Source organism: Schistocerca americana, chromosome 7 (assembly GCF_021461395.2).
Source record: "Schistocerca americana isolate TAMUIC-IGC-003095 chromosome 7, iqSchAmer2.1, whole genome shotgun sequence".
NCBI lineage: Eukaryota > Metazoa > Arthropoda > Insecta > Orthoptera > Acrididae > Schistocerca > Schistocerca americana.
Genome location: NC_060125.1, coordinates 161,368,337 through 161,383,422, shown reverse-complemented (window position 1 = coordinate 161,383,422; position 15,086 = coordinate 161,368,337). Strand labels below are relative to the sequence as shown.

Genomic DNA, 15,086 nt, shown 5'->3' with positions numbered 1-15,086 from the left:
CGATTTATGCTTATGTGGTGTTCTAACGATAGGCGAGTTTCTACTTACCAGTGGCCAGTAGGGGTATCACTTCCTGTAGAGCCTGCCGTCGACATTCCGCAACGTTGTGTTCATCGTCAGCACACGTCTTGAACAGCAGAGGTGCCACTGTAAACAATAAGGAGCTCTCTGTACAAACAGTCCGGCCTTTGACATGTTTACACCGTGCAAATATTATCGTACTCGTGACATATCGTCGACATTTTCAATCTTTCCGTGAATAACAGAAAGCCACATTCCTTACATAACATACGGTAGAGCCTTGTAAATTATACGACCTTTTGAATTGTCCCACTAACACATCGAGCAAACTGTCAGCATCTTGAAGCTACCTATTGAAGAGTATGTGTATAGATTTTATCTGGCTGTTTCACCAACGTGTAATACAGAGTAAATGAGGTGTTTGAATTTTATCAGTGTTTATCATATCGTGAAATAACAGTACATTTAATCAGGCCCAAGAGTCCCTTGTTCCAAGATCCAAACACAGCCCTCTTCCTAATTTAACACGGGTGCCGACTGGTTCTCATCTTCAGATAGTATAAAGGGTATTACTTCTGGGTTATGCTGAAGACCTAATAACTGCTTTGAATCAACTCATCACAAGGAGTCCTCAGCAAAAGTCTTACTAATTCCCGGATACGTCCTTTATGACAAACAGTCTTGATGATAGTTAAGAAGGCTGAAGGCTATAGGATCGAATTGTCGGAAATTCAGGTAAACAAACTGGATAATAGCCGCGGAAGATCTCAAATAGCATATTCCAGCTTACTCTGAGTCAACTGAGAAAACAATTTATAAAAACCACATAATTAATGTAGAGCAAAATAAGTGGGACATAGCTGTAACTGACTTGGCCCACTACAAAGTGGGGACGGGTAACGTTTTTCCATGGGAAATGCGGCATCTCATTGCTTTAGAACCCCAATATAATTCCAAATTATTTACAACAAATCAACTCTCGTGGCAGCGATTTACTACGTCATTTGAAGTGGAAGCTATGTGGAAATGAAGCCAGGCAGTTTGCGGAGCAATGCGCCCTTGTTACGCACCCCTTTAACAGCGATCTACGATGTTTGCGTCTCGTCATCTCACGGCCGCAGGAAGAGTGCTTTTGAACGCTACAGTTGGAAAAAACGAGTCGCTTTCCCCAATTCTCCCTAATGGTAGTCTGGAGTGCGCACGAGGGTACCTCAGTGAATCCCAAAAAAATTTTGGTCTAAAGATAACTAAGGAACTGGATACATCGCGGATCCTGCTAATCAGGGCAGCTGGGAGTACGTGTTTGCGGTGCTAAATTGTCGTGGAAAGTAAATCTCGGAAAATGTCAGTAATGATTAGGGGTCGCCTACAAACGTGCCTCAATGTGAACAGTCTAACAGACTGTTGAGAATTCTGGCGCAGAGCGGTTCAAAATTATTTTCTACTCTGAGGAATTAAACATCTGTTTGTGGAGTTAAGAGCCTCTACTTTTACTAGAATGTAAAGACTGTTTGCAATTTGTGTAAAATATAACTGGACTTATTTAGAGGCAATACTCGTAGCAACATTGAAAACCGCCCTAGACACTGTACACTAAAAAGTGAGTTTTAACGATGTGCGGGAAGGAAAGGGAGGACTGATGCAGCATTCATGTTATTTCGATAAAGCCACAACGGTCGTCGTCCGTTGTGACCGAGCGCCTCTAGGCGCTTGAGTCTGGAACCGTGCGACCGCTGCGGTCGCAGGTTCGAATCCTGCTTCGGGCATGGATGTGTGTGATTTCCTTAGGTTAGTTACGTTTAAGTTGTTGTTCTAGGTGACTGATGACCTCAGATGTTAAGTCCCATAGTGCTCAGAGCCATTTATTTTAGCCACAACGGTCCCCGGGTCGTTTTACTTGGCAAGTACCTCAGGAAGCTTAGCATTCGTTTCCTGGCTACAGGCTTAGCAGACCCGGCATCCTGAGTTGAGGAAAGTTCTCTATAACCCTAAGCTCTGGGCATGCTACAATGACCACAGTGCAGCGCGGCGGTGGAGTGTTACGTGTCACAGGGAACGGATATCTCGAGTTAAGTGCTCGAATCGCGAGGATGGCAAAAAAGTCTATAAAAAATCTCAATCTGAAGGTGGACTGCGCATCAGCGAGATGTTTGGCTGTAGGGCAGAACAGTCATTAGAAAGCACCCTCTGCACCTCAGTTGTACGCTGGGGTGTAAAATATAAGGACGAAAAAAATTTCCGCATGATGTGCCACTGCCAAGTGACATAGCTACATGAAACTTGGACTGTACAAAGAAAGAACTGCTGTATGCCAGAAGCTAACTGAAAGAAATACGCAATGAGACGCTCAGAAATGAAATTTGTATTAGGAGACTATAACACATTGAAGTCATGGCGTTTTATGATGGTCCACTGAACACACAAAATGGGACATGGTCCTCAACAGTGCGTGCAATCATCACGGACCACAGTACATGATTTGCAACGCTCCTTTGTTGGCCACAAGGTTGATAAAGAGTTGTTATGGTAGGATGTTCCATTCCTCTTCGAGGGCGGTTGACAGCTGGTGGAAGGTCGTTTGTGCAAGCAGACGTGCTCCAGTAGGCCTACACCTTCTCAAGGCATCCTGCAAGCGCTCGGTGGAATTTACGTTGGGGGGATGGGCAGCCCAGTCCTTTTGCCAAGTATCATCGTTGACCAATAATTCCTCCACCTGCACTGCATCGATAAAAATACAGTTAGAGCCGAATGCACTCCTGAAAAAATGCGCATGGCAAATGATTACAGTGTCACAATAATGTTGACCGGTGAGTGTATTTGTTCAGAGATTTGGAGGTCAGTACGACCATGCAACACTTTACCTCCCCTCGCCATAACACCTGCACCATCAAAACGATCACGTTCAAAATGGCCCTCAGCACTATGGGGCTTAACATCTGAGGTCATCAGTCCCCTAGAACTTAGAACTACTCAAACCTAACTAACGTAAGGACATCGCATACATCCATGCCCGAGGCAGGATTCGAACCTGCAACCGTAGCGGTAGCGCGGTTCCAGGCTAAAGCACCTAGAACCGCTTGGCCACATCTGCCTGCCGATCATGTTCGACAATGTTCCTGGGTGCATGACGTATTCCCACAACTCGCCATAGGAGAATACGTCCAGAATACTTCGTCGTTTTTGTGATCCATGTGCTGTGATGTGGGGGGCATAATGTTGCATGGCAATGCTAACCTTCAAATCTTTGAACACGGTAAACATACTGCTCAACGTTGTTGTAACATTGTACTCTTTCCGCTTGTGCGTCTCTTCAAGGGTTCATCCACCACTGACTATTTTTATGGGTGAAAATAATCTACCGCATCGAACAGCGCTGGAGCCGTTGGAAGAGAGGAGATTCGGTGAATGCACTATCCTACCCGATCCCACTGGTTAAATCGCATCGAACACATGTGGGATGTGTTGGAGATACGTTTTGCGGAAATATCACACACACCAACGACCATGCAGCAGTGCTGGTGGAGGAATGGAACGCCCTACCAGAAGAGGTCTTTACCAGCCTTGAGACCAGCTTGGAAAATACGTTGCAGAATATGCACCGCCGCCTGTGATCATCGTACACCCTCAAGGATCCGGAAACAAAACGGAAATCCATGAAGCGACACCTCGTGTGTAGATCATACTCCGAAAGCCACCCAATGGCGTGTGGCGGAGTGTACTTTTGTTCCGCTAACTGAGCGGTCCAACCCTGTCCACTCGGGAGTGGCGCGTGGGAAGAATGATTGTCAATAAGCTTCTGTACTGGCTCTGATTTCTCGAATTTTCTTCTTGTGGTCAATACGCATGTGGGGGAAAGTACACTACTGGCCATTAAAATTGCAACACCAAGAACAAACGGAGATGATAAACGGGTATTCATTGTACACATATATTATACTAGAACTGACATGTGATTACATTTTCACGCAATTTAGGTGCATAGAGCCTGAGAAATCAGTACCCAGAACAAGCACCACTGGCCGTAATAACGGCATTGATACGCCTGAGCATTCAGTTAAACAGAGCTTGGATGGCGTGTACAGGTACAGCTGCCCATGCAGCTTCAACACGATACCACAGGGGGTCAGGGATTTTCTCTGCCTCGTGATGGCTGGGTGTTGTGTGCTGTCCTTAGGTTAGTTAGGTTTAAGTAGTTCTAAGTTCTAGGGGACTGATGACCATAGATGTTAAGTCCCATAGTGCTCAGAGCCATTTGAACGATACCACAGTTCATCAAGACTAGTGACTGGCGTATTGTGATGGGCCAGTTGCTGGGCCACCATTGACCAGACGTTTTCAATTGGTGTGAGATCTGGAGTATGTGCTGGCCAGGGCAGCAGTCGAACATTTTCTGTATCCAGAAAAGCCCCTACAGGACCTTCAAATGCGGTCGTGCACTATCCTGCTGAAATGTACGGTTTCGCAGGGATCGAATGAAGGGTAGAGCCACGGGTAGTAACACATCTGAAATGTAACATCCACTCTTCAAAGTACCGTCAATGCGAACAAGAGGTGACCGAGACGTGTAACCAATGGCACCCCATACCATCACGCCGGGTAATACGCCAGTATGGCGATGACGAAAACACCCTTCCAATGTGCGTTCACCGCGATGTCGAAAAACACGGATGCGACCATAATGATACCGTGAACACAACCTGGATTCATCCGAAAAAATGACGTTTTGCCATTTGTGCACCCAGGTTCGTCGTTGAGTACACCATCGCAGGCGTTCCTGCCTGTGATGCAGCGTCAAGAGTAACCGCAGCCATGGTCTCCGAGCTGATAGTCCATGCTGCTGCAAACGTCGTCGAGCTGTTCGTGCAGATGGTTGTTGTCTTGCAAACGTCCCCATCTGTTGACTCAGGGATCGAGACGTGGCTGCACGATCCGTTACAGCCATGCGGCTAAGATGCCTGTCATCTCGACAGCTAGTGATACGAGGCGGTTGGAATCCAGTACGGCGTTCCATATTACCCTCCTGAACCCATCGATTCCATATCCTGCTAACAGTCCTTGGATCTCGAGCAACGCGAGCAGCAATGTCGCGATACGATAAACCGCAATCGTGATAGGCTACAAACCGACCTTTATCAACGTCGGAAACGTAATGGTACGCATTTCTCCTCCTTACACGAGGCATCACAACAACGTTTCACAAGGCTACGCCGGTAAACTGCTGTTTGTGTATGAGAAATCGGTTGGAAACTTTCCCCATGTCAGCACGTTGTAGATGTTGCCACCGGCGCCAACCTTGTGTGAATGCTCTGAAAAGCTAATCATTTGCATATCACAGCATCTTCCTCCTGTCGGTTAAATTTCGCGTCTGTAGTACGTCTTCTTCGTGGTGTAGCAATTTTAATGGCCACTAGTGTAATATGCTGTCTGATTCTTCCCAGAAACTACTCTCTCGAAGTTTCAATAGCAAATCTCTCCGTGATGCACAATGTCTCTCTTATAAATTTTGCCAATGGAATTTGTTGCGCATCTCCGTAATGCTTTCGCGCCGGCTAAAAGATCCCGTGACGAAAGGCGCCGCTCTTCGTCAGCTCTTCTCTAACTCTTCTATCAGTCCCGCCTGGTACGGATTCATCATGAACAGTACTCAAGAACCGGTGGAACAAGCGCCTTATAAGCAGCTTCCTTTGCGGATGCGTTATATTTCCTTAAGATTCCTCCTATAAATCTGAGTCTAGCACCTGGTTTACCCGCTATTTGATTTATGTGGTTATTCCACTTAACGGCGCTCTGGATAGTTGCTGACCACCTCTTCTAAGAAGAAAAAGTTCAAAGCCACACCCTCAGCCAGTAAAGCAATGGAGATGGGGACTCTGAAGGAGCAATTTTATTTGAATTCCACCTTCATGGTGCAAACATCAACTCAGAAGTGTATCGTGTCACAATCAGGAAATTTAAAAAGGACTTCAACGTGCTCTTCGCCAGAAATATGCAATCGAATTTTCATTTGCCATGACAACACAAGGTTTCACACAAGTCTGCACCCTCCAGAGAGGAGCTCACAAAACTTCTCTGGCTTCTTCTTCCTCATCTACCCTATAGGCCAGCTCTTGCACCTTCTGACTTCCATCTATTTGGCTCGGCGGGAAGCGGAAAGCAGTTCCTGGATGATCGGATTGTTAATTGATGCAGCAAGGCGTTGGCTCCGACATCAAGCAGTAGAGTGCTACCATATGGGCATACGACCCCCCCCCCCCCCCCCCGCGCCCAATAAAGTGGCGCCAGGCCATCGCATTCAACGGAGATTATGTTGAAAAGCAGAGTTTTTTAGCGAAAAGAGTGGGGAATAATATATTGTATTGGAATTCCGACTAAAATCAACCTGCCTTCAGGAAAAAATCTGTTGCATAAGACAATGGACGCCCCTCGCACATATCGAAGAACTCCAAGGAATGGGAAAGCAAACGAGTCCTTGAAATATAGAATCGTTAGAAAAGTGTTGATGATGAGCTTCAGAAGCCAGCGACTTATATCTTGGCTTTCAGTCTATAAAAGTTTCCTCAGTACTTTCCAGCAGACTTTCGTCATGTTGAAGTTAGGCGCTACGTAATCTGATATGCTGCTTTCGACGTCAAAGCTTTGGTCACACCACCATGGACTGTAATATTCAGGCACCCTGTCACCACGTACCAGGTAGCCACTGTGCTGCACCACCCATCTGTGTCAATTGTTCCCAAGTCCTTCCAGTTGTGAGCAAGGAACGTCCATTTTCCCGGAAGAGAAAGAATACAGAAGATTAAAATCACATACAGAATCTCATAGTTTGACGCGAAGAAGACGTTTGAGGTGTTGTAGCCACCCATTTCCGTCAAATTGATTGCATCAGCACTGAAGCAGCCTTTACAGAAGACTACTGTTCGCAACCAGACTCTGACAGCTGAGCACAGCACATCCACCTCACCTTGAAAATGCAGCGGAAATCCTCCACCACAAGTCCAACAACTATGTCTGCCTACCAAAGCAATAATGACTTTTGTCGAGTACACTGTCAGAAAAGATAGCAGACCCTCACGGCAGGCAGTAGGAGAGGCTCAGGAAAATGTTCCTGTTAGAGTGGCCTTGCCCCAAAATCTAAGCTGGCGACGGAGACTGGCAGGCCAAAGTCATCATGTCCAGAATCATTAGACTATGCGACTTTCGTCTTGTGATGATGATGATGATGATGTTGGGGTTGTGGGGCGCTCAACGGCGTGGTTATCAGCGCCCGTACAATTATCCAATCTTTGCTCAGTCCAATTTCGCCACTTTCCTGGATGATGATGAAATGATGAGGACAACACAAACACCCAGTCATCTCGAGGCAGGTGAAAATCCCTGACCCCGCCAGGAATCGAACCCGGGACCCCGTGCTCGGGAAGCGAGAACGCTACCGCGAGACCACGAGCGGCGGACTCTTTCGTCTTGTCTGCTAAATGAGACGACGATGATACCATTGACGGTATGGACGTGGACTTCTTTCTGAGGGAAATGGCAAGTCCCTCGGGTAACACTTCCTCCCCCTGCGACTTCTGGGAAGACTTTCTAACAAAAACGACTGCGAGAGCGATACATTTCGAGAGCGGAGAGAGAGCAGATGGAAGTGTGGCAGTTTTGTAAATCACGCATACCACTGCTAGCTTCTCTCTCTGACAGCCGGCCTATAACTGATCGTTGTAACACTGCAAACATCTCATATGTTGACAATCTGATCATTCCAGCGGGTCCCAGTGAGGTGCAAGACGAAGAGACTCTCTGTGATCTCCTTACTTCATTCTCTGTGGTGGTGGTAATGCATGCGACATCCCTTTGGATCAGCAGTCATCTGTCCCAGGGATAAAATAATTGCCATTCTTTTCATGACCTTATGTGCGTGTTTCCTGAGTGTGGAGCAGAGCAGGCAGTTCAGCAGCTCAACAGAGCCGTACCCTGGTACCTATCTCTCGGTGTGCTCTCCAGTCTGTAACACTTATATCCATTAGGATATATTTTTGTAAAGTATACATGAAAAAACCAAAGAATATGTCGAAATATTAAATTATTATAATATGAATGGGATTGTGAAAGAAGTATGTTTGTTAACAGTTGGAAATTTGTGATAAGGTCTTATGGGACCAAACGTCTGAGGTCATCGGTCACTAAGCTTACGCACTACTTAATCTAACAAGGACAACACACAGACCCAAGCCCGAGAGAGGACTCGAACCTCCGACGGCGGGGAGCCGCCCGGACCGTGAGAAGGCGCCAAGACCGCGCGGCTATCCCAGGGGGCAGTTAAAAGCTGAGTCATACTTAGGGCTCTTGTATTTGTAACATGTAAACGCTGTATGGAAGTCCCTCAGCAACTAAAGTGGCACTGAGCGATTTAAAAGGTGGGTTTCGCGGTCGAACTGAACGGCTCCTTTGTGTGAACGGCACGCAGTGTGTGGCTAGCCTTAGCACGGTACACCTCGACGGTGCTAAAAGAGACAATTGGAAGCTGAATTAGAAGGGATTTGCCTCGGATGTGGACCTGGCTATTATCTGGTATTCATAGTATTCATGGAATAATGGAATGGCTCTAATATGTTGAAAATCCGACGACAAGAAGAGATTTTATAGAGCATTCACACAAGAGCCGTGAGTACAGTTAGCAGCCATTTCGCCTGCCACTAATCTTCGCCACTGCTTCACAGACTTCATACATTCAGTTACGTAATGGACATTGGCATGGAACAGTTAATTTGTGTGTTCTTTCAATAATAATGACGTAAATCATCAATTCGTGTTCGAAATCATAACTTCAATTCTGATCACGAACCTACGCAGGGTCCTCATCTAAGTGCTACTAAAACCGAGTATCCCGACTTCTGGCATTCATTGTTTAAAGGTGATTTTTGTCTAAAATAAAAGGAGTAGTAAAAGTTAAAGTAAGAGTAAAGTTCGTGATCAGTGCTTTGTTTATGGACTACTCCAAGTGAAATTGTTAAGGTAGGAACTTTAAGTACGCAAATTTAAAGATCAATCAATAATAAAGAGAAAACCTTAATTTTTTGAAAGCTAGAACCATAAAATGAAGTTGGTTGGCTTTTGCTAAAGTATCCTTAGTTTATTACAAAATATAGTTTTATAGAGTTACAGTGCAAGATTGTGTAAATATTATTTCCAAGAATAAGAGCTTCACAGGTGGTTAAAGAACAAGTACATATAAATTTTAAATGAATCGATTTGGGGCAGTACTATTAGAAGTGAAGTTGTGCACATTTTCAAAGATAGTGTAGTTTTGATGCCCAACATGAATGGTTCCTTTTGAAGTTAATTAAGCCTATGGTTGCATTTTATTACCTTGCAAAGTAATTTAAACGAATGATTAGCATTCAGAAATAGTTTTACATTTACAATAATAAAAGAACCTTGGCTAGTGAAACTATACCAGTTTATGGGTCCCCATCACATTGTTCTCCTGTTAAGAAAAAATGAGCTATTCCTGTTACTAATGAAAACAGCTATATGCATAAGAGCTTAAACAGTGTATTTAAGATGTTATTCATCTTTATTTGTGTTATTCATGTCAGTCAAGATAGAAGCCCCTCATGTCCAAAATTAGTTCTGCATTTAATGCAGTGATGTTTCAGTATTTTGATTCAGTAATGCCATCATCAGTATGAGCTCGGTGCAATTTTGGTCCCCATAATTTACTGGTGTGTGTGTTATTGGTAACTGCTGCTACACACAGTACAGAGTGCACTGTATCCTGTTTGATATTCAAAGGAAAATCTCAACAAAAGTAACTTCAATTTCTAATATCCAATTTTCTCAAATATATATTTCCAAATTAATGTGCCTAATTAGGCTGGTGACCGTTATTTTTTTCTGTCACTTACAATTTTACCACTTCTAGTAACTCCCAAGGTTAAGCCCCGTTTGGTTTTACTGTCAACTTGTAATCCGAGACCTTTTCCACTTGACACACGCACAGTCGAACTTTGAAATCCTCTCAGAGGGTAACATTACCGTGTTTCACGGGACATTAGTGTTATACGTAGCTTTTCCCGTGACAGAACTAAAGGTTCAGTTATTAGGGCATAGTGTTATAAATCCTTGTACAGGCCGTTCGAAGTGAAGTGGTGGATGACGTGCACTCAAGTGATCACGCTGCAGTCTCGGTTCACCCATAGACAGAGTAGTCCCCGAAAGACTGCTAGGCTGAGTGCTCAGTAGGGCCGAGAGGACGCTATACGGCAAACTTGCGTCGTTTAATCACTATAACAGTGTCGATGATTGCATGGGTCACACAGCAAACTTGACCATCACGTGACTCAGGGTTCCATTCTGAAGTATTCAGAACAGCTAAAAAGGCAGCCTTCCCATTGGTGGATCAGCGAATGCCGCTCTGCAATCAGGACCATGTTGGTGGTTCTGAATAGGGTCAAGTGTCGACCAAATGCGAAGAACCTACTGATCATTCGGGTCGTGGAGGCAAAATGTCGCCAAATTATTAGGGAGAACAACCCATAGTAACTGCTGTAGTAACTGCTTTTGACCACTATAAACCGTTCCACCAGAAATTGTTGGGCAAACCACCTGGTTGACTTCTGGGAGAAGAGGGATGTGCCGCTTTGCTGTTGTTATGGGAAAATGGGAGTCTGTGGCCGCACGGTCTTGGGGGCCTTGCTACGGTTCGCGTGCCGCGTGGTCCCCCAACCCCCCCCCCCCCCCCCCACCGCCCGCCCCCCACCCCCTTCGAAGGTTCGAGTCCTACCTCTCGCATGGGTGTGTATGCTGTCCTTAGTGTAAGTTAGTTCAAGTTAGATTAAGTAGTGTGTAAGCCTAGAGACCGACGATCTTAGCAGTTTGGTCCCATTGGTACTTACCACAAATTTCCAATTTCTAATGGGGTCTGTCGCCCAACCCGTGATACATTTCGTAGACCCTGGTTGCCTATTTTGCAACACTTGCGCAACATCCAGCTAGAGAGTAGCTACTGAGAGGCCATTTGGGACTTCAGCTCCATCACTGGTGAAGAATACAACTGCCCCTTCTCGATACAGGAGATGGATCCTGAACTATGTGCAGCTCGTGACAGGTCACCAGATTCCGATGCGGTTCATTACAGCATGTTACGGCACCGCAAACAGGATTCGAACCTGCGACCGCAGCGGTCGCGCGGTTCCAGACTGTAGCGCCTAGAACCGCTCGGCCACCTCGGCCGGCGGATCAGAAGGTATCTCTTCACATTTGCTAACCTGAGTCGACTACAGCGGTCATACAACAGGATTTCCTGCAACAGCATCACCTCCTGAGTATATTTTGACATTGACAAGGCTATTGAGCCGTGGTAAAATTTGCTGTTTTGAAGAGCGCGCAGCAGCGCATAGTGTGAAGCAGTCGCCCTCCGTTTCCGGCGGTGGCGCCGCGTGACAATCGCAGCTTTGGTGTCTCCCTCTGGCGGAAAAGGGGAAAGGTTGCCTGTTCACGTGCATTTAAGGGGCGCTGTAAGCTCGCCAGTGGCAGGTGGTCAGTCAGGGAGTGAGGCTGGGTCAGTCTCGCGTCACCAGTTGCTGGTCCGTCTCTCGTTCGTATTTGTGCGGCAGTTAGTGTCTGTCTGTCGTCAGAGTGCTAGTATGTCTGTCGTTTGGATCAAACTTTAAAGCCAGAAAATGAGAGTCTTGCCGCTCCACCAGTAACAGAACTCAGCTAGTGGTCGCCCGGTCGGGGCTGAGTTCCTGCATCTGAGTCTGCGCGTTAGGCCGCCAGTCTGCTCGAGTTGCGCGGGCAACGGTCATTGGCGGTTGTATCGGTCGGTTGGTCGGTCGCGCAATGAGACACAAGATGACTTATCCGCCTTGAGTGTCGGCGCATGTGAGGTCCCCACGTGAGTCCTGTGGGCCGCGCCGTATAGCCGTATAGAAAGGGGTAGCGGCTTCGCGGTCGACACGAGAGCAACAGGAGTCTACCCACGACATCGGTCTGGCCGGTGCGAGCTGCGACGCCGTCAGACGGGGAGATCGGCGCGCCTTCCTGCGTCCGTTGAAGCGGCTGGCAGCGGACGGTTCGGGAGAGCGTTGGGGGTGCTGCGCCAGGTCTTCGCCAAAAATCGCAGTTTATTAGAAGTTGAGTGATTGGAGATATGTTGTTTCATTTACTTGTTAAATTCTACTTGTTTTCATGGTGAGGTCACCAGCCGCTTTGTTTTGGGGTCGTCCCACCATTCTTCTCCGTTTGCCAATTCACGGGAAGGTGGTTATTTATGAAGTGGGTGGTCCGTTTTTCCCTTGAGGAGTTGGAGCGGTTTAGAGCAATCTGAGGTTCGGGTTGTTCAGTAATTCTTCTGTCAGTCTGCCATACGTTAATAGTTGCCTCTGTCATGTTTGTCGGACTCAGTGTTAAAGAATTTATTGCTTAAGATGTAAAGGCCTAATTCCTGAAATATGTTTTTATCTTGCCTATAATCTTGAGAGGCGATATATGTGTAATGTAGAGCATGTTTGTACATTCTATGTAAGACTGCATTTCATGGGTTTTTATTTAAATGGTCAATTTAGTATATAAAGTTGCCACCCCTCCACCGTAAGAGTTTTCTTTTAAAAACAAGTTGCACTTTCGGTGGCAAGTAATTTTTTTAATGTGAGTGTTTTGTACCATTTCCATCCCTCCTACGGGTGCATAGTTTATGTGTTTGTGTGAGTTGTTAAAATTTTTAGTCAAAAGTAATCGGGTGTGTTGCAGATTTGCACCAGTGCAGTCTTTCATAGGTTGTTGCGAGCGGTCGTGACTACGGCCGTATAGAAAGGGAGCGGCAAGGTTCTCAGCCCGAAAGCTCACACAGTAAAAAAAAAAAATTGTTATTTTGCCTCTGAATAAATTGTTACTTAATATTTAGAGGGTGCTTTCTGATTATAATTTTTAAATCTGTAATTTTTTTTAAAGAAAGGGTTTTTAGGAATAAAATTTCCATTTGTTGAAAGAAATTTGTTTTCATCAGTTACCCACTGGCAACTACTTCCACTCTCACTTTGTGTCATTAAATGTTCTTGATGAATCGCTAGTAAATAAAGTAAATTCTTTAAGAAAAGATTTTGAAAGTAAATCCACGGTTCAGCTATAATACTACATGGAGGGATATTATTTTCGGGCAGCTTCATGGATGAGAATTTCGAGAATTTCTTCCTAACTTTGTGCTCCTCTTACTCTCACCACGCTATTTTGCCATTCTGCTGTCTTTCAGGCGAAAACAGTGTCCGTCAAGGCAGAGTTTTAAGTGTTAGTGTCTTTGCCACTGCCAGTAATACAGTCACGTTTTAATATTTTATTTTTTTACTTTAGTTTAGTTCATGTATTAAATTCCTTCTCATACAGAATCTCATCAAGATGGCGACTAGCTCAACAATACATACATATACATCCTCCTTCTTTCACGACTAATCGGCAAGAATTCCTTCATTCTTTTCATGAGAGAAAACACAGATAGCAGAGAAGCTATTCCATGGAGTAAATGGACGCTCCAAGGAATAATTGGGCTTGAAACTACTTTGCATTTATAATCGGTAAGATAAGAAGAGATATTTCGAGATATGTACTGAGTTATATAATTTATAAAATTTCTGAAAATATCGCGGAGAGACCGCTGCAAGAGACATTACAACGTCATTAGTAAAATGTGTTATACAACCACGTTTGTTTGTTGACGACTTCTCTGTCATTTGTCCCTCCTTACGCCTTGCCGCGAAAACTCATCAGATGCAACAGACTATTAAATGGTTGGAGCTATGGGCGGAGAAGAGTGGTTTTAATTTCTCCACGGAGAAGTCTGTATGCATTCTTCTTAACCGGTCATGTTCCAGTTTAGACCCTTCTGTGCTGGGCATGAGAGGCCCTTTCTTAATTTTAGAGACACAGTGAAGTTGCTAGGTCTCACATTCGATTCTAATCTGAAATGGTTGCCATATTTTGGAACTTGAGAAGAGGCCTTTGGAAGGACTCTAAAATACATTGGTCAAATTTCATAGAGAGCCGACCGAACTTCACTCCTCTGGTTTTACAGGGCGTTCGTGCGATCTTTGCTTCAGTGTGGGTGCGCGCTTTATGGGACGGCAAGGTCCTCTTATTTAAAAATGTTGGAAGTGATGCACCATGAAGGAGTATGGCTGTCCACCATAGCCTTTAGGAATATCTTCGTACTGAACCTGTTCGTTGAGCCTAGTGAGACACCGCTTCAAATCAGGCGAGGGCTCCTCATTGCGCGACAGGTCTATAAAACACTGTACGCGCTACACGTACCTGAACGTCACACCGTTGCTCGGACACCAATAAAAAGGCCATTTCCTACACAACGGATTGCTATGAGACTCGCGTGAAGGACTGAATTCTCGAAAGGAAGATTAGGGTTTAACGTCTTGTCAACATCGAGGTCATTAGAGACGGACCTTATCGAGATGAGTATGTCCAGTGTTAAATTCTTAAATCGAAGATAGAGTAGATACATAATATATCAAGGCGAAGCGATTAAAATTCCGGCCACCCGCTGAAAAGACTTGTGAAGCCGGCCCAGGACCGAGTACGGACCAGCTTTGCTTGTTTTCCTGTACACGCACTCTCATCGCTGGCCACCAGGCTCTTCGTCTCCGCCACAAGAGGTCACGGTGTGCACGGACCAAATTTCTTTCGCACAACACGTAACTGGAAATAGCCCTCAATGCATCCTGGAATAGAGCTAATAATGTCCTTACAAGTGACTTGGAAATTCTTCTTTCCGCAGTCCGCGGATATAGCAATATCCACTTGAGATCCTACAGAGGCTGAGAATTATTTTAGACTCGATCAATTATAAGAAGGACTGCACTCCAGGTTTCGTTTCAATCTCTTTTCCTTAGAACTTGTCGGCCGGGGTGGCCGAGCGGTTCTAGGCGCTACGGTCGCAGGTTCGAATCCTGCCTCGAGCATGGATGGTTGTGATGTCCTTAGGTTAGTTAGGTTTAAGTTGAGGCCTAAAAAAGCTTTAAGGCTCAATGGTTCAAATGGCTTTGAGCGCTATGGGACCTAACATCTGTGGT

The 15,086-nt window shown here is 45.4% G+C and overlaps 1 protein-coding gene across 1 annotated transcript in view; it reads right to left on the bottom strand.

The window, feature by feature from the left end:
• LOC124622580 (putative beta-carotene-binding protein) overlaps positions 1 to 15,086 on the bottom strand; it is a 101,694-nt gene that overhangs the window by 83,804 nt on the left and 2,804 nt on the right. Inside the window, exon 2 of the mRNA XM_047148328.1 lies at positions 49 to 147. Within this exon, the coding sequence (XP_047004284.1) occupies positions 49 to 147 (99 nt within the window). The remainder of the gene's footprint in view (positions 1 to 48; positions 148 to 15,086) is intronic.